Source organism: Arvicanthis niloticus, chromosome X (genome assembly GCF_011762505.2).
Source record: "Arvicanthis niloticus isolate mArvNil1 chromosome X, mArvNil1.pat.X, whole genome shotgun sequence".
Lineage (NCBI taxonomy): Eukaryota > Metazoa > Chordata > Mammalia > Rodentia > Muridae > Arvicanthis > Arvicanthis niloticus.
The window spans coordinates 15,165,665-15,191,754 of record NC_047679.1 but is presented as its reverse complement, the minus strand read 5'-3'; the positions used below and the strand labels follow the sequence as shown (position 1 = coordinate 15,191,754).

At 40.5% G+C, this 26,090-nt stretch overlaps 1 protein-coding gene, 1 long non-coding RNA gene and 1 pseudogene across 3 annotated transcripts in view; 2 read left to right on the top strand and 1 right to left on the bottom strand.

Moving 5' to 3' along the window:
• Positions 1-9,676, bottom strand: part of Alas2 (5'-aminolevulinate synthase 2) — a 38,249-nt gene extending 28,573 nt beyond the window's left edge. For both annotated transcript variants that reach the window (XM_034485731.2, XM_076918825.1), the window contains exon 1: positions 9,537-9,676. In XM_034485731.2, coding sequence (XP_034341622.2) covers positions 9,537-9,620 — 84 coding nt within the window. In that variant the 5' untranslated portion in view covers positions 9,621-9,676. The remainder of the gene's footprint in view (positions 1-9,536) is intronic.
• Positions 1-25,863, top strand: part of LOC143435576 (uncharacterized) — a 37,711-nt gene extending 11,848 nt beyond the window's left edge. Inside the window, exons 3-4 of the long non-coding RNA XR_013106016.1 lie at positions 21,574-21,754; positions 22,921-25,863. This is a non-coding gene — a long non-coding RNA (uncharacterized LOC143435576). The remainder of the gene's footprint in view (positions 1-21,573; positions 21,755-22,920) is intronic.
• LOC117694760 (translation machinery-associated protein 7-like) lies at positions 8,062-8,640 on the top strand (annotated as a pseudogene).
• Positions 25,864-26,090: the final 227 nt, after the last annotated feature.

Here is a 26,090-nt window from a genome sequence, read left to right as displayed (position 1 = left end):
ATAAAAGCAAAAAGGAAAAGGGGGCATAGGATAGGGGTTTTCTAGGGAGGGGAAATGGGGAAAGGGGATGGCATCTGAAATGTAAATAAAATATCCAATAAAAAAAAAACCTTGTCTTGTTCCTGATTTTAGTGGGATTGCTTTGAGTTTCTCTCTATTTTATTTGATGTCGGTTTATAGGCTTGCTGTAAACTGCCTTTATTATGTTGGGGTATGTCCCTTGGATCCCTGACCTCTCTAGGAGTTTTTTTTTTTTTTTTTTTTTTTTTTTTATAATGAAGGGATTTTGTCAGTGACCTTTTCTGTACCTAACAGGATGATCATGTGGATTTTGTCATTTAGTTGACCCATATTTTTTTTTTAATAAGTAATGAGTTGTTTAGTTTGCAAGAGTTTGTAAAGCTTCTGTTGATGTTTTAATCCAAGTTGGTCAGATAGGATGCAGGGGGTTATTTTGATTTGCTTGTATCTCTTTAGACTTCCTTTGTGTTCAAGAATGTGATCAATTTTGGAAAAAGTTTTATGAGCTGCTGATTAGAAGGTATATTCTCCTGTGTTTGGGTGAACTCGTCTGTACATGTATCTCTTAGGTCCATTTACTTTATGATGACACTTATCTTCAGCATTTCTCTGTTTAGTATTTGTCTTGATGACCTGTGTATTGGTGAGAATTGGGTATTGAAGTCTCCCCCTATCTGTGTGTGATAGTCAATGTGTGATTTAAGCTGTCATAGGGTTTCATTTGCAAACTTGTGTTTGGGGCATGACTATTAACAATTGCAAGGTCTCCTTGGTGGCTTTTTTTCTTTGGTGAGTATGTAGTGTCCTTCCCCATCTCTTCTGATCAATTGTGGTTTCAACTCTGTTTTGTCAGATATTAAAATGACTATTGCAGCTTGTGGTTTTTTAGGTTCATTAACTTGGAATACCTTTTTCTAACCCTTTACCCTAAGGTGATGTCTATCCTTGGTGTGTTTGTTGGATTCAGCAGAAGGATGGATCCTGTTTTTTGCATACATTTTGTTAGTCTGTGTCTTCTTATTGATAAATTGACACAGTTGATGCCAATGACTAATCATTTTTTTATTCTTGTTTTATTCCTGTTATTTGTTGCTATTGTTGATGGTGGTGGTGGTGGTGGTGATGGTGGTGTGTGTGTGTTTCTCTTCTTTTGACTTTCCTGATCTTGGATTATTTCTTGTGTTTTCTTAGATGCACTTAACCTCATAAGGTTAGAATTTACCTTCCAATACTTTCTGTAGGGCTAGATTTGTAGATAGATATTGCTTAAATTTAGTTTATCACTTAATATCTTATCTTCTCCATCTATGGTAATTGAAAGTTTTGCTAAGTATAGTAGTCTGGGCTGGCATCTGTGGTCTCTTAGAGTCTGCAGCACATCTGTTCAGGCCCTTCTGGCTTTTAGAGTCTCCAATTGAGAAGTCAGGTGTGGTTCTAATAGGTCGGCCTTCATACATTTCTTCGTCTTTTTCCCCTTGTAGCTGTTAATATTCTTCTGTTGTTGTTGTTGTTGTTGTTGTTAATGTTGTTCTGTATGGTTACTGTTCTGATTATTATACAGCAAGGGGACTTTCTTTTCTGGTCCGATCTAATTGGTGTTCTGCATGCATCTTGTACTTTAATAGCCATCTCCTTCTTTAGGTTAGGAAATTTTTCTATGCCTAGGGGAATACTTTCTATGCCTTTGACCTGGGTTTTTTTCCTGTTTGTTTCTTATACTTTGATAGCCATCTCATCCCTTAAATTAGAAAATTTTTCTGCTATGGTTTCATTGAAAATTATTTTCTGTGCCTTTGATCTGGGTATTTTCTTTCCTCCATATTCATTATTGTTAGATATAGTACTTTTGTAGTATCCTGGATATCCTGGATGTTTTATGTCAGGATTTTGTTGTTGTTGTTTTAGATTTAACGTTTTTCTTTGACCCAGGTATTTGTTTCTTCTATTATATTGTCAAGGTCTGAGGTTCTGTCTTCCATCTCTTGTATTCTGTTTCTAAGGCTTATCTCTGTGCTTCCTGTTCAAATTCTTAAATTTTTCGTTTTGAACTTTATCTCAGTTTTGTTTTTCTTTATTGATTCTGTTGCTTCCTGTTCAAATTCTTAAATTTTTCATTTTGAACTTCATCTCAGTTTTGTTTTTCTTTATTGATTCTGTTTTTACTTTCAGGTTTTGAACAGCTTTCTTTATTTCCTTCCACTATTTGTGTTTTTCTGGATTTCTTTAAAGGATTTATTTTTCCTCTTTAAGGACCTCTATCATATGCATAAAGGCTGTTTTAAGGTCTTTTTCTTGGGTTTTAGCTATGTTGGAACACACAGGGCTTGCTAGGTAAGTAGTGTAGCTGGGCTCTAGTGGAAACATATTCTCCTGGCTGTTATTGATTGTGTTTTTATGCTGGCCTCTAGCCATCTGGGACTGGGAAGATTGCTATTCTGGGTCCTGATATCTGGTCTTGTCTTTGTTGGGTAGATGTTTTGTTCTTTGGTTTCTGTTTCCTCTCTGGTTGTTAAGAGAGTGTGGTGGCTGTGTGTTGCCTGGTAGGGAAGTCTTCTGGGGTCCTTATAGGTATGGGTACTGGGAGTTCTAGATTAAATGTGTTTCTGGGTATTGAGGCCTGGCATTTGGGAATGGGCATGGGCTAGGGGAAAGTTCAGTGTTCTGAGGAGGGAAGAAAGCAAGGTGTTCCACTATGATCTCCTTAGTCCCCTGGGAATGAAGGCAGAGGGTGAGGAGAGGCCACAGCAGAGGGTCTGCTACAGAACTGGGGATGAGCCCCCTCCTGGGGGGGGGGGTGAGAATTACACTTGTAGGAATGGAGGGAGAGGAGATCTGCAGTTAGCCCTAAGGCTTGCTTCCCAGGTCAGAGTGGCCTGTGGGCTCTCTGAATTGCCTTGTGGAGTTGGGGGCTGGGACCAAGCCATGTTGGGTGGAAGGAACTTTGAAAAAAAAAAAAAAAAAGGCCTGTGTGATCCACCAGAGATGGGGCCAGGAAGGAAAGAGAAAGAGAAACTGCAGCAGGTATTCTGCTGCAGAGCTGGTGATGAGACTGGGGGATTAGACTTGAAGGAACAGAGGAGGGAGAGATGAAGTTCTACAATTTAGCCAACCTGTTTACCTTCCCCGTGTGGATTCCTGGAGAGGATGGGCACAAAGCAGATTTGTGGGACGGATTTTAGGGAGGTTCTATGGGATCTCCTAGAGGTGGGGGCAGGGTGAGAAGGGAGGCCTAGGCAGGTGTTCTAGTCTAGAGCTGGTCTTAAGCCTCCTTGTTTCTCTGACCAGATGTCTGTAGCTTTACAGGGAGTACATGATGGATCTAGGGGCTGGGGCAAAGCCCCAGTGGAGTGGAGGGAGATTTGAAGCGGAAGATCTGTGGAATCCATTAGAGATGAGACAGAGGTAGGCTGCCATAGGGTTTTCTCTGAGGAGGTGTGGATGAAACTGGGGGATTGGATGTACAGGAATGGAGGGAGAAGTGCAGATCTGCCATTTGCCTACCTGCTTCCTGGCAGAATCAAGTTTTCTTTCTCAACCCCATGTTGAACAAGCAGGAGGAACCATATGGATACAAGCAAATGTTTGAAAGTTCTTCCTGTGCTTCCAGAAACACAGCAGCAGACAGATGAAAGATTTCAAAATGGTGTTTAAAGCATGACTACACCAGATAATGAAGAGAGAAGCGAGCAATCCAGATAGTATGTAATATCAATAAAATCTAGGTATAAAAGTAGTTACTATCATTCAGAAGCCATGACTTCCCTAGATATTGAATGAGAACAGAAAGTTTGGAATTATCTGTCAGTTCCCTTTCTGGTGGGTGACCTGGGTTCTTAATTTTTCTGCATGTCATTGTCAGAATGAATAGTTGCTAAGAACCTGCAACCCAACTGCCTGGATGAGGTGTACAAGACTGAATCTTTTCGAGGCAGGTAGATCTCTGAGTTCAAGGCCAGCCTGGTCTACTGAGTGAGTTCCAGGATAGCCAGGGCTACACAGAGAAACCCTGTCTCGAAAAACAAAAAAACAAATAAACAAACAAACAAACAAACAAACAAAGACTGAATCTTTGCAAACTGTACATTGTCCTTGTCGTAGTTTATACTTGATCATCTGTACCCTCACTGCTAGCTGTTGCTTTTCCTACCCTGGACACCCGAACATAAAAATCTACTACCTTCTCTAGTAGCCTGAAAATAGCCTTTGTGAGTTTTTCGTAGTTTCTTTTTTGTACAGTTTTTTTTTTTCATAGCTTAGAACTGCTTTTCCCAAACTTCTTTTTTAAAAGGTCATTGTCATTTTGGTGTAGCTTATTAAATCTCACTTTAATATTGAATTCAAATATCATCTAAGAGATGATCCTTGTTTTGTTTCCATGTGATACAAGCCTTTCCTCCTCTGTGCCTTCTTGGTTCCATCTGTATCCCTGTCCCCCCCCCCCCACCCACCTTTTTTTGCTGCTGCTATTGTTACTTTGTAGTCATTTTATTATTTCTTACTTGTATTAGTTCTTTTAGGATTTTGTACAATATATTTTGATCTTATTCACTGCCCTCTCCTAACCCCTCCCAGATACCCCTTCCTACCCACTCAATTTTGTGTACTCTTTTTTGAAAAAAAATCAAGTCTAATCTGTGCTACTCAAGTGCTCTCATTTGTGTGGCCCTACAGTGAAACCTGGTTAGCCTACCTGAGGCCATATTAAAGAAAATGCTACCTCTGATTACCCATTGCTGGTAGCCTCTCAGCTGGGGTGAAGGTTGTGCCCACCTCTGTTCACCATGCTGGGATTCTGTATTGAGCTCATGCATGCCTTGGGTGTGCTGTCCCAACAGCTCTAAGTTCATATGTGTAATTACCCTGCTATATCTAGAAAATACTATTTTTCTCAAAGCCATCCATCACCTTTGGCTCTTACTCTTTCTGTCCCATCATGAAACCTGTGCCTGTCCTCTTAAAAGACTTAGAGTTCTTCAAGAACTGGTCTCTTGTATTATTTGTCCTTTTTGTATCCTTAGCCACCTAAAACATTATACTGTATAGTAAGCAATTAACATGTGTCTGTTAAAAGAACGTGTGTGTGTGTGTGTGTGTGTGTGTATGAAATGTTTATGAGGATGTTTAGCTATCTGAGGCTTAGCAGAGTTCACAGGGTTTTCTGGATGTAACACTGCCTAAGTATCCCAAACTTAGAATTCTGTGTTTCTACCCCTGTTCTCTATGGTTCTTGAGAAGCTATTTCTAAGTTCTCTAGTCTATCTCTGTTTATATGTCTCTATATTCCATATAGACAGAATGGGTTTTTTACAATAAATTATTTTTGAAATATATAATTACATTACCTCCTTTTTCCTCCCTCCAACCCCTTCTATGAACCCCTTGCTCTCTAATTCTTGGCCTCTTTTTAACTGGCTATGCATACACACACCCACTTATATATTCCTAAATATATAAATACAATTTGATCAGTCCATATGATTATACTCATATGTATGTTTTCAGGGATAATCATTGGTACTGGATAGTCAATTGCTGTGCTCTTCCTTGGGAAAGACTATTTCTCCTGCTCTCAGCATTTCTTAGTTGCCTGTAGTTGTTTGTGTAGTGCTGGGGCCTCATGCTCTTCCTCCCTGTCCACTTTGTCATGTCTGTTATTATTGTCCTTGTCCAGCTCAGGTTTAGACAGACATGTCTCCTGTCTCAATAAATGATCCTGTTATCCAAGCCTGGGTAAGAAGCTTCCTGACCCTATCTTGCCAACATTGACATTTATTCTTGTCCAAAATGCCACAATAATACCTGTATTGACCTCGTTCTCCATAAATTAATGTCTTAGTTAGAACAAGAGCAGATGCATAAAAAATTATGTATGTATATATGATAATTGCTAAGAAGTAAAGCATAGGATCCATTCAGCCCAAGAAGGGAAAAGAGCATCTAACAAAGGCTGCATTCAGAAACATTTAGAATGTTTTACAGAGTGCCAAATTGTGTATTAGTGTAACTCAGCAAAAGGTAGAAATTTTTTGCTCAGTACAAAGGGATGGGTACCCTCTCCTAATGCCTGATCTACTCATAGCTTATTCATTATGATTACATTGTACGCATTATTATTTTCAAAGAGAACATTCCATTGATACCAAACAGTAGAAATTATAGGTGAAGAAACTCATGAAGAGTTTGACCAAAGAAATATATGAGGCTTGGATTAGTATGAACCAGTTACTCATAGTATCTCGTCAGCAACTTATTTTATGGATTTTCTTGTTATTAAGAAGCCTGTTGTCCTGATTAAGATTCATCACGTACGTGAAGTCCCCAGTTTTTCTGCTACAGATTTCTGATGCTTAATCAAGGTCTGAGGATGTTCAGTGTATAGATGGTGTGCCAAAAGGCTTCTTCATGCCTAGAAAATTTATGACATATAAACCTCAGCATAAAAGCCTCCCCTCCAGATAATTGTGTTCATAAGATATGACTCCACTCTTGGTTCCTTTATGTTTTGCAAGATTGATGCTCCTGTTCATTTATAGGACTTTTTACCATTAAGGATTTTTTGGTAGAGACGAAGAATTGAATCCCTGGGGTTTCTAGCATTTGCTGAGTAAAGCAGATACAGAATTCAGAACTCTGTCAGTCATTCTCAATTTTGTGGAACTCAGCCTTTGTTAGATGCTCTTATTTTGTGTATGCAGGCTTTAGGTGCACGAGTTGTGTTGTAGATCTGTATCAGTTGGGACTGGTCACCACACAAGCTCTTGTTCTCTGTCTTTTGATCAGTTGTGCTTATCAGTAATGGTCTCCAGACACGTTACATATATGCATACAATAACAATTAAATGAAAAAAGAGGCCATGAATGTGTGTGCATGTGAAGTAGAATATGGTAAAATGAAGAATTATTAGATCTTGATTTTTTTGATATATTTAGTGATTTACCTAAAACACTGCTTGTACTGTAATTACCAACCATGATGTCACTTGCCACATGGAACAGAGTGGCCTGGAAAAATAGCTGAAATAATGAGCCGTTGCCCTTAACAACCAACCTGCTGACTGCCACATATGCTTCTGTAAACTCTTGCTTGCTTGCCTGCCCCCACATTGTCATTTCAGAGTAGGAAATGAGAATGCAAACTGGACCCAGCCTCAAAGGCTTTCAGGAGCTGCCTTGTCTTTGGTCTACTGGTGACGTCTCTCTTCTGCTCTCATTGGTGCTGGAGTGCTTATTCCAGAACAATTCATGCATGTGCAGGTACATGCACATGTTCCTGTACTTGTTTCTTCATAATGTGGAAGGTTGAAGTTCACACTGGGTGTCTTCCTTGATTGCTCTCCACTTTATTTTTTCAGGCAGAACCTGATGATCGAACCAGAGTTCACTAACTTAGCTAGTTTGGTTTACCCTAGGAAACCCATCTCTGCCTCTGAGATTATAGGCAGCCACCAGAACTGCCCAGCTTTGGGTAAACTTCTATTCTCAAGCTTATAGGTAAAGCACATTATCCAGTAAACCATCTCGCCAGCCCTGAAAGACTTATAACTTGTCCCTCCTTTCCTTTGCTTTCTTTTCCTTTCCTTTCCTTTTTCTTTTTTCCTTCTTCTTTTTTTGTTGTTGTTTTTATTGTTGTTGTTTTTTGAGACAAAGTCTCCCAATGTAGTCTTGTTTTGTCTGAAAGTTGCTATGTAAACCAGGCTGGTACCAACCTCATAGAGAGCCATCTGCCTGCCTCTGCCTCTGTCTTTCTTTCTTTTTCTTTTTTTTTTTTTTTGTTTGTTTTTTTGTTTTTTTGAGACAGGGTTTCTCTGTGTAGTCCTGGCTATACTTGAACTCACTCTGTAGACCAGGCTGGCCTCGAACTCAGAAATCCGCCTGCCTCTGCCTCCCAAGTTCTGGGATTAAAGGTGTGTGCCACCACCGCCCAGCTGCCTCTGTCTTTCAAGTGCTAGGATTAAAGGAATATGCCACCACATCTAGCTTAACTGGTCTATTTTCAAGAAAATTGGAAATTATAAAAATAAAGCAGTAGTTTATGTCTTTTTAAATCTAACAAAAGTTACTAAAGGAGGGGCTGGTGAAGGGGCCGAAGACGCCATGTCGGGCCGGGAAGGTGGCAAAAAGAAGCCCCTGAAACAGCCCAAGAAGCAAGCCAAGGAGATGGACGAGGAAGATAAAGCTTTCAAGCAGAAACAAAAGGAGGAACAGAAGAAACTCTAAAAGCTAAAAGCCAAGGCCGCGGGGAAGGGCCCCCTGGCCACAGGTGGAATTAAGAAATCTGGCAAAAAGTAAGCTGTTCCTCATATCAGAGGTGATGGTGACCCTCCTCTTCCATTCCTATGTAAACATCTGGATTCCCTGCAATAACATCTTTGCCACTACAGCTAGAATGAAGTGTTACCCTGTAACCCGTCAAAGCAAAGATCTGGATTCCCTGCCATAACATCTTTGCCACTACAGCTACAATGAAATGTTACCCTGTAATCTGTCAAACATCTGGATTCCCTGCCATAACATCTTTGCCACCTAATAGCTAGAATGAAGTGTTACCCTGGAGCCTGTTGTTATACATTGTAATACACTTTTGTAAAAAAAAAAAAAAAAAAAAAAAAAAAAAAACAATGAATAAAGTGAACAATGCAATGTATCATTGTCTCTAGTGTTCAGCAGTTCCTACCTCAGCTGTGAATTTAAAGTGAACCAAGTCTAGAAACCCAGCAGAGCCTACTGTTCCATCCTCATTATATTCTGAATTCTGTACCACTTTGGATTAAACCATCTCATTTAAAAGCCTAAAAAAAAAAGTTACTAAAGGCTTAATAAGGTTATGGCTCTGAGGGCAACACTGTACAAAGACCTTGGTGTTCTGATTAGAGAAATAACATTAAATATTGTTTTAAAACATAGAAACTAAAGGCAGTTAAATAGAAATTTCCAGGGTATATGGAGTATCATGGTACTCACACAACAGATTTAGATTTTTGGAAAAGTCCCAAGCAAATCTTATGGAATTTTATAGAGATATTATTACTTGTTTTTATTATTATGGTAAAGTATACATAATTAAGATTTTTGTCATATTAGCCACCTTAAAACATGCATTGAAATTGTTGCAACCATCTATTCCACTAATTAGCAGGCAAGGCTTCTAAAGCTATGCTATAATTTGAATGCTACTGTCCCTATCAAATTTCTATTGAAACTTGATAACCAATGCAACAATATTAAAAGGTGGACTTTAGAAGATGATCAGACCATGAGGGCTCCACCCTCATTAATGGAGTATTGTCCTTGTAGATAACGTCCTGAGATAAGAGCACAGAGTGCTCTTGCAGAGAATGCCCGTTTAGTTCCTGGCACCCACAGCTTAGCTCCCAACGATCTGTAGCTCCAGTTCTGGGGATCTGATGCCTCTAGCCACTGTGAGCACTTGCACTCACATGTACATATCCACACACACATTCAGACACCTGCACATAAATTTAAATAAATTAAAAGGCTCAAAGTGCTATACTTGCCCCTTCAATCTCTTCTGCCATGTGATCTTTCCCCTGTAGAAGATGTGGCACTAAATCACCATCTGAGAAGTCATCAGCAGCCATCACCACATTGCAAGCCTATTGGGACCTTCATGTCGGCCTTCCCACCCTCTACAACTGTGAGAAGTTATTTTTTTCTGTTTCTTTCTGTTGTTGACAAATTGCCCAATCTGAGGTCCAAAGAGTGGTGTTCTGTTGTAACCCATAACTGAAAATGTGCCATCAGATTTAGAACCAGGAAAGCTAAAGACTGGGAAAACTGGCAGGAGCAGCTTAAGATGCTTTATTGCTGTACACAGGCTAGAGAGGTTGATTCTGGTAAGGGCTCAAAAGATGAGAACTAAAGAAATCACCTCAAATTTCCTATTTTTGCGAAATATTAATCAAAGCATTGATAGAAATATGGAGAGATAAGATGGAGAATATGATGATATCCCAGTTGGAAACAAAGATTTTAGTTTTGCAAACTAGAAGAATAATCAAGCTAACTGCAAAGTGAACAAGAACTGGGCTGAATTGCGTTTGTGGTCTAATGTTTTATAGAAGACAGGCTCATTGTGACCAGCATAGACATTTAGTGGAAGAAATTTCTAAGTATTTTGAATGGTAAATTGCTTGTCTTTTTGTTTTGTTTTGCTTTGTTTTGTTTTGATACAGGGTCTCCTTGTGTAACCAGCTCTGGCTGACCTGGAACTCACTGTGTAGACCAAACTGGCTTCAAACTCACAGAGAGCCATGTACCTCTGCCTACTCAGTGCTAGGATTAAAGGTATATAGCCCACATCTGACATAGGTTTTACTTTCTACTTTTCAAGATCCTTCATTATTTTTATTTGTTTGATTGTTTGACTAGATAAACCCTGTTTGCAATGGGCTTTGGGGCCTGAAAAGACAGGTCCATGGCTGCCAAAAGATAAAGTAGCATGCCTTTTTGCTTGAGGCTTTATAATTCTTTCCGAGAACTTCATCAACCCAAGGTGACTGCCTTGGCAAAGATCAGGTTGCCCGCCTTGTCCCATGAGTCTATGGATAGCTCTTCTTGGTTTTAAATTGCTGTACAGATGCTGGAAGATACAGGAACCATTTTCTTAGCTTTACTTTAAAGGCCATGGATTAGTTTTGCTTGTGATTGTATGATTAATACGTGAGATCAAATAATAAGAACTCATGCTTTTGTACCCACTTCCTATTAGGGAAACATTAGTTCCAAATTACATGTAGTTTCTTTCGTTCTCACTACTACATGGTGCTTTTCCATTGTGTAAATATGCCACATTTTATTTGTCTACTCTATTATTGATGGGCATTTGAGAAGTATCTAATTGAGGTTTAATTACATGACTTGAATACTCATGGGCACATTTTGTGATAAACATGCATATACTCTAGTTGGCTGTATGTCTAGTTATATATGCTTTCTGTGTGTTCTTGATTTTAATAGGCTCTAGCAAATACTGTTTCAAAGAGAATATAGCAGTTTACAGTCCCAACAGTAATATATGAAATTTTTGATTACTTCACATCTTTATCACTACTTAACAGATGTGACTAATCAATAATTTCTAGTAGTTGGAAGGAGAAAAGAAAGAGAATCACCAGTTCAAGGTCAACCTGTTCTTCATAATATATTTGAGGTCAGCCCTATGTGGTAAGAGTCTGTCTCAGAAAAATTAATCATTAATTTACACTGTGGATTTTTAAAAATAAATTCTTTTCTGATCAGGTAGATGTTCTATAATTTTTTTTAGTTACTTCATAATTTCTTGAAAAAGTCTGAAATAAAATCATTATTTTTGGTATAGCTCATGAGATAATTATCAAACACTTTTATTCCAAATGGTTAACAACTTTTTTTCCATTTACTAAGCCAAAGATTACTCCTTTTTCCCTGTTATTTTTTTCTTGATGCTTGCTTGTTGGAGATGTACTTCCATAATTGAGCAGTTGGCTATAATGCACAAATTCTTGGGTTCTATTGCCAGAACCTCATAAACTGGGTGATAATAGTGGGAGGCTGAGGTGGGATGGTCAGGAGTTCAAAGTCAGGCTTGGATGCATGAGACCCTGTCTCAAAAAACATGGAAACAAAAGTGGGGATGTGGGTGGAGAAGGAATTGATTTTTTTTTTAAGCAGGCAGGCTTAAAACTGGGAACTTAACCCATGTTCCAGTAACACAAATTGGACTTGTTTGGTTTTTTTTTTTTTTTTAATTTTTCATCCTGTTGGGGGTGTATGGTCTGGGAAGTGCATGTGATTGAGCTGGGTGTATGAAGTGAAATTCCCAGAGAATAAATAAAAATATTATTCTGGAAAAAAACCAGAACAACACAAAAGGCTAGGCGTGGTGTCATACACCTTCAGTCTCAAAACTCAAGAGACAGAAGAAGGTGAATCACCATGAATTTGAGGCCAGCCTGGTCTACATATCCAGTCCATGATGGTCAGAGCTACATGGTAAGACCCCACTCATCATTCTTACCAAATATGTATCTGACAGAATGTTAGTATCTAGAATATACAAAAGACTCAGAAATTAAACATTAAGGAAAACAACCCAGTCTCAAAATGAGGCATAGAACTAAACAGAGCTCTCAAAAGATAAATTACAAATGGCTAAGAACCATTTTTATATGTTCAACATCCTCAGCTATTAGAGAAATGTACTTAAAACTATGTAGAGATTACACCAATTGCAATTGTTAGGTTTACTTTTAATTACAGTGAATGTTGGTATGGATCTGGGAACGGGGGAAATACTTATTTATTGCTGATTAGGAGTGCAAACTGGTGCAGCTATTATGGAAATCAGCACAGAGCCCCCCCCCCCGCACCTCCTCCCCCCCAAAAAAAAGGCCAGTAAGAGATCAACCACAAGATCCAGCTACACCACTCTTGGTCACACACCCAAAGGAGTCTATATTCTACTACAGAGATACTTGCTTCTCCATGTTCATTACTGCTCTATTCACAACAGGCAGGAAGTGGAAACAGCCTAGGTGTCTGTCACCTGATGAATGGTTAATGAAAATGGGGTACATTTACATAATGGATTTTAGTTAGCTAATTTTTAAAAAAAAAATCAAAATTTGCAGGTAAATGGATGGAGCAAAAAAAAACATTCTGAGTTAGGTAATCCAGACCTAGAAAGACAAACATGGTATTTTCTCTCATTTGTGGATGCTAACATTGAATCTTTAGGTATGTGAGTCTCATTTGGAATATCCATAGAGGTTAGAAACCTAGTAAGGGGACATGGGTTGGGGGCAGAAGCTTTAAAAGGAGATGAACTCTAGCTCAGTGATATGAAAGGTTAAACGTGAATAAAAACCAGCAAGCGTTAAAGGGAGGTGGGAGGGTTAGGCAGGGCAGAGGAAGTAATGGGTAGGTAAAGCAAAGAGCCTTGGAAAAGGTCATATGGAAAACCACTGCTATGGAAGGTATCCTAAAATATATAAATATACATATATGAAAAGAGTTCAAACTCAGTTGCCCTATAACAGCGTGAAGACACCTTTACTAGACACTACAAACTAACAAATAAAAATGCCAGTGCCAGGAAAACTTAACTCTTTTAGAGTTGCTGTCCAGTGAGGTTCCATAGACCACCCCCCCCCTTAAAAAAAACATGTCAGGCTATTGCCAATTCTTTTGGTTACCCTCCAGGACTGTATGCTAAGTGCCTATTGCTGAAGCCGCCATATACTAGAGTCATAGTAAATGGAGAAATCAAGCTGGTGTTTACTTTGAAGCTTCATTCTTACTGGCTAGCTTTCATAGTGCTGGAAGATGCTAAGCTCCCGTAGCAGAGGAGAAAAATAATCACCCAACTTACCTAGCTATGAACCCTAAAACCAATAATAATGCCTGGTCTAGCAAAACATGCCCACTAGTGCAATAGTGAAACAGACATTATGGTAATAATCAGTCACTTTCTGATTGCATTTAAGGTTTGCTCCACAAGCTGAAGCCCTTACCTTGTACCATTATCAAGGCCAAGATCCTGTGACTATACAGGTCATAGGCCCTAGGGGAGAACCTACTAGTGTTATTCTGCTAAGTGAAATAGTATAATATACTAATTCCTAATGACTTATTGGTATGACCATTTATCAATCCATCTCTCAATCCTTATAACACAGAGACCCACAACTGGTCAAGGCACAGAGAATAAGATACTGCAGAATGTTCAGCCCTAAATGGAACATATGCACTACTGCCCCTACTCCCAAGGCTCAGGGATCATTGTAGGACAAGAAAGACCACAAAGATTGTAAGAGCCAGAGGTGGTGGACAACTACAAGGAAATGGTAATTTACGGACACAATAGGACTGTTGATCAGAAGAACTATTCGAGCTCAATTCAGCTCCACTAGCTGAGAAGCTATTGACAATTGATAGCTACTGGGGTAGGAAGAGACAGTTTTCTTTACAGGTGTGGCTTCTGGTAGGTCACCCAGGCTTCTATGGAAGGCCAAACATTCAAGAATATATGAGTAGCACAAATTGGACTCCTATAGGAGGACATAAAGTTGGGTAGGAAGTGGGTCTAGGAGGAGTTGGAGAAGTGGGGGTAACTAGTTCAAAACACGTGGTATAAAGTCCTCAGAGAATATTTAAAAAGAGGAAATAAGATTGAAAACTTTGCTGCACAATTTTTATACATTTATTTGTGTATTTTATGATGTGTGTAGAGGTTCAAGGGAGTTGGTTTTCTCTTTCAACCACATGGATGCCAGGAATAGAACTCAGATTTTCAGGCTTTGGGTCAAGTGCCTTTACCCACTGAGCCATCTCACTGGCCCTTACTGGATTGCTGTATAGGTTTGGAAATGCAGTTTATTTTACTTTTGCTTTTTCTGAGACAGACAGACAGACAGACAGACAGACAGACACACACACACACACACACACACACACACACAAACACACACACACACCAGGTACTTGTACATATGCACACACTAAAAAAATTAAATATAATATTAAAAAGCTTTTTGTGCTTGTCCCTAAAGACTTTAGGAAAAGTTAGTTATTGTCTGTGGCTGTGGGTCTTAGCACCAGAAATGGGAATATGGATATTGGAGTCTCTGACAGGCAAAGCAGGGATAGGCTTGGATGAGTAGAGGTCCCTGGGTCATTTGGAATTCAGGGGTGAGGAGGAAGTTGGGGACACATTGTCAAGCTTTACCTTCACCCCAGATTTCTCCTTTAAGTTACTTTCCACTGTCTATGTGTTGGGGGAAGGGCAGTGGATAGCAGTAGTATTATCTTTATCCTGCCTCTCCCCTGAGGCTTCATGGATGCTGGGATGAGAATGTGGGGAGAGGAGTGCATAAGGGGAGAGAGGTGACAGAGAATGTGGAAACTGAAATCTGGCTCCATCAGGGATGGGATAGGAGAGAAAGGTTTTCTTTCCAGGTGTGGTTTTAGGCCACACAGGACAAAAAGATATAGAGGCTTTTTGTAGTAGTAATTTAGATCATTAAGTAGAGGACCTGAGTGGTTTCTATGGCAACTGAGAATTAACAGGACAAAAAGATATAGAGGCTTTTGTAGTAGTAATTTAGAGCAATAAGTAGAGGACCTGAGTGGTTCCTATGGCAACTGAGAATTAGATCCCAGAAATGCAGAGCCATGAGAACAATATATTTGGGGCTTGCTAGCAGTGAAGAATATCATAATAAGCTGGCTTTGCTTTGCTGTTTTGTTTTTGTGTTTGTTTGTTGTGTATTTCAATTAGACCTGAAGTTACAATCCTCTTCCTCCTCCTCCTTCCTCCCCAGTCCTGAGATTAAAGTTATGTAACATCACCCCAAGATTTTCATTTTGTGTGTGTAGCAGAGGGTGAGGCAGGGTCTCACGATGTCATGCAGGCAGTCCTGAACTTGGGATCCTCATGCTTCTCTCTCTTCGGTGCTGGGATTACAGTGGTACACCACTCTACCCAGCGAGAAAGCTGGATTTGTACAAAACCCTCTATGGCTATCATAAACACCACAGAGAGGTGCATTATAGGAGGGTTGGTGGCAGAGCTAGAGGAGTGAAAGGGTAGGGTGGTATGATTTCAAGTGAGAATATGTGCTGCATAGGAGAGGATGGGGGCAGGGCTGTCCTTCAGAGAACAAGATTGTTTGACAAAGCCTCAAATCATATGAGTTTATATTTACCTAAAATTATGTAGTATGTGTATGTATGTGAGTGTGTGTGTGTGTGTGTGTGTGTGTGTGTGTGTGTGTGTGTGTGTGTGTATTAAAGGAAGTTAAATCACTTGGTTGGCCAGGGTAGTTCTAGTAAACAATACAGATTTTAGATGTATCCCTTGGTTGCTTCTCAGCAGTTAGGGTGGGCTCCTGTTGCTAAAGATACTATATACTACACACTCAGGACAGATTGACTTGGATAAATTGAGCTGGATGTGAGCTTAAAGATTCTTTCCTGTGGTCTAGCTTTCATTGTTTCAGAAAATATTATTTAAGCTGCCAAGAGAAGGAAAGTATTAAACGGCCCTCCCAAGCTGCAACACCTATAAACCACGACAACTTCCACGGAAGGATAGCAGAAAGGTGCAATAAATAAGTGGCTCTCACATCATTGATGGCAACCAGTAGCTGTCTAATTGGACTTAAGGCTCACTCAACAGGAGAGAAATCATATCTGGTATAGGAAACCTAGCCAGCTTCTCCAGGATAATGAGGGCATGGGCCTTAGAAAAGAATCTACTACCACCACTTCTACATTCTAAATCTGATCCTTATACCCACAGATAAGTGTAGCTACCCCTCATCAAAGAAGCCTCTCTTTCCAGCCAATGGGACCTTCAAAGAAAACCACAGCTGGATATAATGTAGAGTTAACAAATCATGAAGAACCCCACCCCAAGAGATACACCCTCATCACAACGCCTGCGTCTGTATGGGTCAGGGTTCTTTGCAGAAGAGGGCTGTAAAGATTGTAAGAGCCAAGATACTAGGAATTCTGCTGTCAAGCAACCAGTCCTAGAAATGGCCACATAGCTGGAACAATGGCATTATTGGTGCACATGTTAACATGGAAAGGAGAAATTTTGCAGGGTCCCACCCCTAGACAAAGATACAGACTGTTGGGAGAAGGAGAGTTAGCCTCTCAGGGGTGAGCCCTCTTATTAGTTGCCCCAGTGCTTCATGTTCAGCCTTGAAAGCATATACACATAAATAGCTACTGACTCAGAAGGGGGCGTGGGGGGATGTGAGTGTGTAACAAATATAATCAAGCTGAGAGTGGGTATGGGGGAGGGGCTGGAGGGAATAAAAGAGGAGGTAATGTATTTTTATTTCAATAAAATCATTTTTAAAAAAAAATTGTATTTTTTTAAAGTATTTAAGCATTTCAGTTTCATTTGCACTGCACTCTGCTAGTTGACCAAATACTGACACCTATTAATTAGACATTTGAATGATCAATTGTTCGGCTCCATTTTTCTCACTTTAAGAGGACTTCTTGGGAAATGTTTTGGTGCTGGGGTTCATATTTTTGTTGTTGTTTTTTTTTAAAAGCTAAAAAAAATTCTTCTCCTACCCTTAGCTCTTTTCCCTAGCTGACTCCATTATGAGACAGTCTTGACAGGATTTCATCAGACTTAGGGTGTGTGTGTTTATGTGTGTGTGCTCTGTTTGTCTGTGTCTGTCTGTCTGTCTGTCTGCCTGTGTGTCTGTGTGAGTGTGTGAGTTTGTGTGTGTCTGTGTATATCTGTGTGTATCTCTGTGGACCCTTGAGAATTCAATGCGAATACAGTAGCAGGAATGGCCAAAGCATGGGCTTTCCAAAGGCAGCAGTTGGATGAGTAGTGCCTTCCTGTGTCTCCTCTGTGGCTCGTGCCTTTCCCTACCCTTGCTTATGTCAGTAAAGCAGAAAGGGAAGGGGCAGGAGAGGAAAAGAAGGTGGTGGATCACTCTTATGAATAATCATAAGAATAATGTATCCCAGAAAGAAAGAGAGGTGGGGTGGAATACAAAGAAAGATGTCTGTTCTGCTAAGGATTTGACCATTCAGGACCAAACTGATAAAGGCAAAGACACATACAAGTAGACGTCATCTCACTCCACCTCACCAACAGACTTTGCTAATGTTTGGGGGTGGGGTGGACTACAATGGCAGAGAAAGAAACTGCAGTAAGAAGAAAAACCATTTTGTAGCCTGCTTGCTTTTGTCCTGTATTTTTCCTTTTCTCTCTTCTCATGACAAGAAGTCTAGACAGGAAGCAGAGGTCGGTTACCAAGGAAACTGAAGCTGAGTGTGCTTGATTGGTTACCTTTGAGATAAAAACAAAATTGCTGTTCGAAATGCAAGCTCTTGTGGAGGATGGGCAAAGACTAAGCATATAGACATTTATTAATCCTTATAATTATTTTGCAGGAAAGTGTGCGTGTGTGCGCGCGCACACACACACACACACACACACACACACACACACACACACACGTGTACGCGCATGCATGCACAAACACACACTAAAAACAGATTTTCCTACAGGGTTAATTGGGACTCACTCTTCAGAAAGACCTTGAATTCTGCCCCTGGCACCATCTATTCTTTCTGCTGGCCCCATACTCTTAGTTGTTAATTGTGCCCCATGTCTGAGTCTGATGAAATCCTGACAAGACTGTCTCATGGGGTGAGCTAGAGGGGAGAGAACTTAGGGTGGGAGCAGAATTTCTTTTAGCTTTTAAAAACCACAAAGAAATGAACCAAAACATTTCCTAAGAAATCCTCTTAAAATGAGAAAAATAGAGCCAAAAAATTGATCGTTCAATGTCTAGTTAATAGGTGTCAGTATTTGGTCACCTAGCAGACTGCAGTGCAAATATAATTAAAATACTTACTTTGCCATTCCTTATATATTGCTGCCCCTAGTGTGACAAATAGTAACTGCAGCTTCTGGACTGCTGACAGCCATTCAAGTTCCCCATCGCCCATTTGAATGTTATTTACAGAGCTTTAGACACGTATTTATATTTTTCAACACAGTTGAATATATCTGTTAATGTTTTTTATTGTGAAAGATGAAAATAGGTGGTCTGTGGCAACTACTTTCTGATATAACAATGTTCCTCTGAGAATCAATGTTCACTTTTGACAAGTACATCCTTTGTATGCTCTGAAATGATTTCAGAAGATCCATGCTGATGTCACATGCATTCTAATAATGTGATTTCCAGGGAAATGCATACATAAATTAACTGACCTAAGACAGACAGACAGATGGACAGAAAGAGACACGGACAGAGACACATAGACACACAGAGACTGAGACTTAGGGCAAGGCTTATAACACCTAAGACCTGATCCTCAGTGAGCCACTTCTTCCAGCAAGGCCCCACCTTTTAAAGGTTCCACAGCCCAAATATCACCACCAGCTGAAGATATTTCCAGCTAGGTATATTTTATATTCAACACATTAGCAATCTTCTTTGGAAACATATTGATCCAATATATATATATTTTGCCTTTGCCTTCGTTTTTCCCTGAGCTGGGGATTAAAGCTAAGTTTCTCATATGCTAGGTAAGCCATCTATCACTGCTCTGTTAATGTGCCAGTAGGCCCCTTTGCTCATGTTTAATTGGGTTCTTTTATCACTATTGAGATGTCTAAATTCCTTATACACATTTAGGATATTGACACTGTATGTGGTATATGGTATATTAGAAATGTTCTGATTTTATTTGAGTGTTTTAACATTTAATTTAATAGAGACTTGTCGAATATCTTTCAATATCTAGGTTTTGCTACTAGGCACTCTGATACAATAGTGACCACACTAGAGTGCTAAGCTTCCGCCAATTCTCAGGATAAGACAACAAAATAGAAAAAAAAAAAAACTGGGTGCTCTAGTAACTGGTGGTTGGGGTTGTGTTAAATGAAAAATGAGACATCAGGGAAGCACATAGTAGGATTATTTGTCTATAACATGCAGAAATTAATTGTTATTGTATGCATATATGTAACGTGTATGGAGCTTCTTTCTAGAGAGCATGTGTCTTAATGGTTTTTTTTCTGTGAAGAGACACCATGACCTCAGCAAAGAAAGCATGTAATTGGGGCTTGCTACAGGTTCAGAGGTTCAGTATATTATCATCATGGCAGGAAGCATGGCAGCATGCAGGCAGACATGGTGGTGAAGAATTACCTAAGAGTTCTACATCTGGATCTGGGGGCCCACCCCCAGTAATACTCTTTATCCAACAAGACCACACCTCCTAATTCTTTCAAGTAGTGCCACTCCCTAGTGACTAAGAATTCTAACCTATGAGGCCTATGAGGGCCATTCTCATTCAAATTGTGGATACAGCATGGGTCTGGAGCTTCATTGGATTTTGCTTCCTTTTTTTGTCCCTGGGATCCCTAGTTGTAGTAAGCTTAGGGGTCTCTGTTACCTGCTTCATTGATACAAGGTATCTTCATCTTCAGTGTTAGGTCTCTATTGCTATGATAAAGACAATGGTCAAAAGCAATGTGGGGATGAAAGGGTTTATTTTATCTTATACTTCCAGGTAACAGTCTATCACTGAGGGAAGTCAAGTCAGGAGCTCAAGCGAAGCAGAAACCTAGAGGCAGGAACTGAACTAGAGACCACGGAGGAGTGCTGCTTACCAGCTCTTCATGACTTGCTCAGCCTGCTTTTTGGTTTTTGGTTGTTTGAGATTTGGTTTCTTTATATAGCCTTAAATGTTGTCCTAGAATGAGCTCTGTAGACAAGGCTGGCTTCAAACTCCCAGAGATCCTCTTGCCTCTGCCTCCTGGGTGCTGGGACTGAAGGTGTGTGCCACCATTGCCTGGCTCAGCCTGTTTTTTTTTTTTTGGGGGGGGGGAGGTGTTGTTGTTGTTTCTCTGTTTGTTTGTTTGTTAACACAAAGCAGGACCCAGGATTGGCACCAGACATAGTGGGCCGGGCTCTCTTGAATCAATCATTAATTCAAGAAAATGCCCTACAGGCCTGCCTATATGCTAGTCTGCTGGGGATGTTGTCTCAATTAAGGTTTCCTCTAAAATGACTGTAGCTTGTATCTATCAAGTCTATCAAAAACAAACAAACAAACAAACAAACAAAACTAATCAGAATAATAAGGAAGGGTGGGCACAAAGAGACCCCAGGACAGGAAGCAAGGTTGTATTAATACAAAGGCTGGAGCCAAAAGGTTTTCTTCTGTCTCTTTCCCTTCAGCAGTAGGTGTGGGGTCATTGTAAGCCAGCAGTGATTTAGGAATTCAGTCAAATGCATGAGGACATAGAAGCTTTTCTTTCCCTTCTTGTTTGGAAGCTGCTGTAGTTCAGCTGAGCTGACCCGCATGCCTGTCCAGGAGGAACCACTTTGCAGTGCATAAAGGCAGAGCTGTCAGAGAGCAGCATAGGTTCCTGAGGTCCAGGTATGTCCTAATGGGAATGATTAATAAACAAAAAGAAGATATATTTACTTTCACGTAAAGCTTGCTTGACAATTCTATATAAATATGGGTTAAAATAGAACGTGGATGTTGAAATAAGTCTTGAAAGGAAATACGTGATTTTATTTATTTATTTATTTATTTATTTATTTATTTATTTATTTGACCTAGGGTTTCTTTATGTACCCCTGCCTATGTGGAAACTTGCTCTGTGGACCAGTCTGGCCATGAACTCACAGAGATCTACCTCCCTCTGCTTTCTGAGCCCTGGTATTAAAAGCATGCACCACCATCCAGTGAAATACATGGTTTTTAAAATTTTTATTTCTCCCATTACTGTCTGGCTTCTCTACTTTTCCTGTGTCCCTTTCTCTAATAATTTATTATGTCTTTGTGGTTATCTGTACAGGAAGAATCATCTGTGTGCACATAACAAAAGCCCTTCGAATGAACACATAAGAGTCTCAGTCCAGGACTGTGGGTGAATCAAAATGGATCTACCTTCCATTTTGTATGATACTTGACATTTTCTCCTTCATGGTTTTGATAGATTCTGCTTTGGTCTCCCTGGCAACGATCTTTATGTCTTTGTTTCAGCCTCTTAGCACTGAACAACAAAGAGGAAAGTAGGCTATTACCTGTTCCTGGTTGCCAAGCACAATGTCCCTGCCTGGGCTGAGTCACTCAGGAGAGATTAGAAGTGGAGCTGTTACTAAGACAACGGAATCGTACATCCGTTTCCTCTGTGAGGTCCCTTTTCTTCATACATTCATATCAAGTAAGAAAGGGAGGGCTCTGGGATAAAAATACTGGCAGTGAACAAAGAAACAATGTAAAGATGCTTTCCTACATTTCAGTAATGGTGGGATTTAAAGAGCAAAAAAAATAACATTAGAATGAGAAGTTCTTTATAACATATAATAACTGATATACTTGAATGATAACAAAAGATAATGTCAAAATAATGACAGTATAAATGCAGAGGGCTCATCAGAATCTCCCATGGGGCATAAGGGAAAAGTGATGTCTGGGCCCCATCCCCAAAGATACTTATTAAGTACATACAGAATATGGCCATGGAATAAGCACCAGTTTAAAATTCTGTGTGTGGAAAGGCAAAATAGAAGCTGCCATCTAGAGGCAAAACCAGGCTTTAAGGATGTTATAGGTTATCCCTGATGCCCCAGGAGAGAGTCTGTTAAACCCTCTGCATTTATACTGTCATTATTTTTCACATCATCTGATCTTATATTTTGCTATCATTCAAGTATATGTCAGTTATTATATATTATAAATATATGTTATATATGAAAAGACTGTTCAGATATGGGTTTAAGTAAATAGAAAGTCTTCATTAGCTAACCAGCAACTACACTGGGTGTTTGGGATTCCAATGTAGCCCTGAGCCTTTCTCAGGGTGAGCTTTGAAGCACAGGAATCATATCCTGGGTTAATATACTTCAGTTAACAAGAACAGTTAGCTGGAGATGGAGCTATAGAAGCCCAAAGTAAGGGTAGTACATTTAGAAACTTTCCCAGAACTATGGACTTTGATGGATTAGGCCTTTGTTTTAATTTCGGCAGCGGTGCTATCTGTGTGCTGAGTTTTACAGCCTGAATGATACTTCCATCATGGAGCCAGTTGTGCTAATGTCTGAAGGCCTACTCAAGTCTGGGGCCTTGTTACATTACCCATCCGTCTTACTGAATGAGTTAAATTGTGGACTCATCCTGCTTTAAAAATATGTAGTTATTCCTAAGAACCAGTAATTTTATTGAATATTGGCCATATAGTTTAAGATGCAAGGCCCACTGTTAATCCAATCAAATGAGAATTAAAGGCTCAGTCAGTGCTGATAGCAGAGTAGTTAGCCAGGGGGACCAAGAGAACAGAAACTGGTACCAATTATCTGACTTATGTGTTTGTCTCTCTTTCTTTTTTAGGTTTTTCCAAGTACAGCAAGATTTCTACTAAATTCTCTTAATTGATTAGGATAGAAACACCACGTTTCTTGCAAAACCATATATAGCCCCTTTATCTTCTGAGAAGTAAGTGTAAGCCTCTCCAATTTTGTAGGACCATTTTGGAAGGGAATCTGACTGTTGTTTTAATACCTCTAGGTCCTGATCAACCAGTTTTCTTAGTTTGGAAAGCATCAGAACAGGCACATTTAGTCAACCCATTTGTACATGCCATCCAAGTGGTGGTCTCAAGGGCTCAGGAATATTACTGTCATCCAGATGAGTTAACCCATAAAACAGAATAGCTGCCATCAGAATAAGGGAAGTGCCTAGGTCAAATGTTTTGGATATTAGGCAAGTTTTAGTCTCCTATAAACCCTCTAACTTTACTTCGGGCTGTCTCCAGTCACACTGAGTTTTGTCAGTCAGTGGCCTGACAGTCTGCTATCCCTATGTAGTATAGGGGCTGAATGTTTAGGCATAACCAGCAATCCTAGCTGGTTTCTGGCTGGGAGTAATTAACTCTATCTCCAGGGTTCCTTCTTGTGGCATAGAGTCTGATTCCCCAGGTTTTTTCTGTTTCCCAAAGGCCAGAATCTTTTTAAAGGAAAATTCATGAAGTTTTTGTTTTATAGTCCCAATTCTTACAATAAAAATTCCCTTGTGTCTGGCAACTAGGGAGCCCAGAAGTGGGACATGCATAGAATTGTAACTCTGTATTCATGTCTCAAAAGATGAAGTTCCACATCTTCCTTTTTCTCCATATAAGCAGACATTAATAGTGGGCATCCATAAATAAAGGTCAAGATAGATTATGGGTTGCTGGTCTGTAGTCACACTAGCTAATACCTTCCCTGTTTCTGTTTTTCTTAGTTTCCAGTTGAGGCCTGAGGGTGGCAGGGGTTGGACCATAATTCTGTATTCATATCAAACATACTCATTGTAAGAAGTTAGAGGGGCAGGAAGTGGAAGGGCCCTGGGTCCAATGGCACCTTAGTTTCAGTTGGTCCAGAGTCCAGAGACAGTCCATTTGGCAACAGTGTCTGTGACTTTCCCATTTCTTGGCCTGGGTGTGGTCAGGATCCATGCTGTAATGCCAGCTGTCTTCACAGTCTTAGGGGTGGAGAGAATCACCTCATGCTTGCCCTTCTAGGTTACTTCCAGCTCCCCTCTGTCTTCACGGTCTTAGGGGTGGAGAGAATCACTTATAAGGACCTTCCTAAGTTGGTTTCAGTGTGGCTTTGGCTACTGTTTTAAGCCAGACAGTATCAGTGGACTCAAACATGGGGAAACTATGGTGAACTCAGAGGCCAGCTGAATCTCTCAGATAGTCCAATGAACAACCTGTATGGAGGACGGGGGGTCTGTGGTGACTTGACAAAGGAATTGCTAGAGAGTTCTGACAACTGCTGGTCTCTGAGCCTGGGAAGCAGAGGGGCAGGCCGTGCAAACATAATCTCATGGGTGGTAAATCCTTTCCTGTATGGGGTGCAGTAGGTCTAAAGCAAAGCAAGGGAAGGGGGCCCACCCATCCTTCTCTGCACTCTAATGAGAATTTTGATAGTTTCTTTTAATGTCCTGTTTATTCATCTTACCTGGCCAGAACTCTGAGGTATATAAGCACAGTGAAGTTTTCAATCCATGTCTAAAGCCTGAGCTATTGAAAGGTATTGGCTATGAAAGCTAAGCCATTGTCAGACTCTGTTGTTAGGGGGAGGCCGAATCAGGGGACAGGTTTGTAGGGGCTTTTTAGCTATAATTTGAGCAGTTTCCGTTTTGGTGGGGACACCTCTACCCACTAGGAAAAGGTATCTACAAAAACTAGCTAGTACTTGTATCCTCCCCAGCAGGCCGGATCTCAGTAAAGTCAGGTTTCCCAGAGTTCACCAGGGTTTTGCTCTCTCATTTAGGCCCTTTCCTGGGTAAGGGCTCTCTGTTTTGGATTCACTGGAGCACAGACCTGGCATCTGGCTGAGACATGCCATACTAGGTTGTCTAATCTAGGCATAACATACCTTAGTCTGAGCAACTCAGAAAGTTTTGTGGACCTCAGATGACCTCTTCCATTGGGAGAATGACCTTTCTCTCTGGTGTCCTCAGTCAACCTGTGTGAGGGTTTGAGCTGTCCATTTCTTCTTCACCGTGGAATCTCAGGCAGCATTAGGTTGGGGGTAAGTCATCAGAATATCAATCGTTTGTCAGGTAAGCAGGACAGTGGCCTGGCAGTGGGGGAATTTGTAATTGTAGGGCAAGCCACACAGTCTCTAGCAGGGCCAATATTTTCTAATGTTCTTTTTCCCGGCGTGGGAAGCCCTCTTTCTCTACACATCATATGAACATGTACAGTAGTGGAAGCATAATGACTGTCTGTGGATGCACTGGTGGATGTTGCTTTTCTCCATCTGAGAGCCTGGGTCAGACCTGCCAACTGCTGGTCTCTGTGCCTGCCTTTGAGCCCTTTGACTTGGGCTCAGATCTGTTCAGTTAAAGTAACCCCTGCAGCTCCCACACACCTGGTTTCATCTCCTGACAGTCATGGATGAGTACCTGCAGGTCGTCAATAGGCAAGAGGATTGATGGTGGTGTGTTTCTCAAACCAGACTCCAGGGTGGTCCAGGAGTAGGACCTCGTAATTAGGACACAGTAATTAGACAGAGTGTTTTGGTGTCCTTGGAGGAGGGTGTGGAGAGCTGTGGGATAACATCTTGACCCACAGCTAACCTTGTTTTTTCAGAGCTACTAGCAGCTCTTAGACTAATAGGCCACAGTGTCCAATTGTTGGGACAAGTATGTCACAGGGTTTTCCCAAGGCCACAGAGTTCAGGCTAAAACCCCTTTTGTAATATCTTTTGTTTCATGAACAAACAGCTGAAAAGGTTTAGAGAGGTTTGGAAGTACTAGGCTGGAGCTGAAGTCAGCTGTTTTTAAAGTCTCAAATGTCTTCTGTTTAGTCTCAGTCCAGACTAAGGGGGGTGGGGGGGGGGGGGGCTCAGTAGCACCCTGGCCCTGTTGTGCTGCTGGAGAGAGGCTTGGCTATTTCCACAAACTGTGTATCCAGAAACAGCTTTATGTGGCTGCACCTAAGAACCCTTGTTCTTAGTCTTTGAAGTTGGGATCTGAAGAATGGGGCAGCAATCCTGCTCTGTGACAGA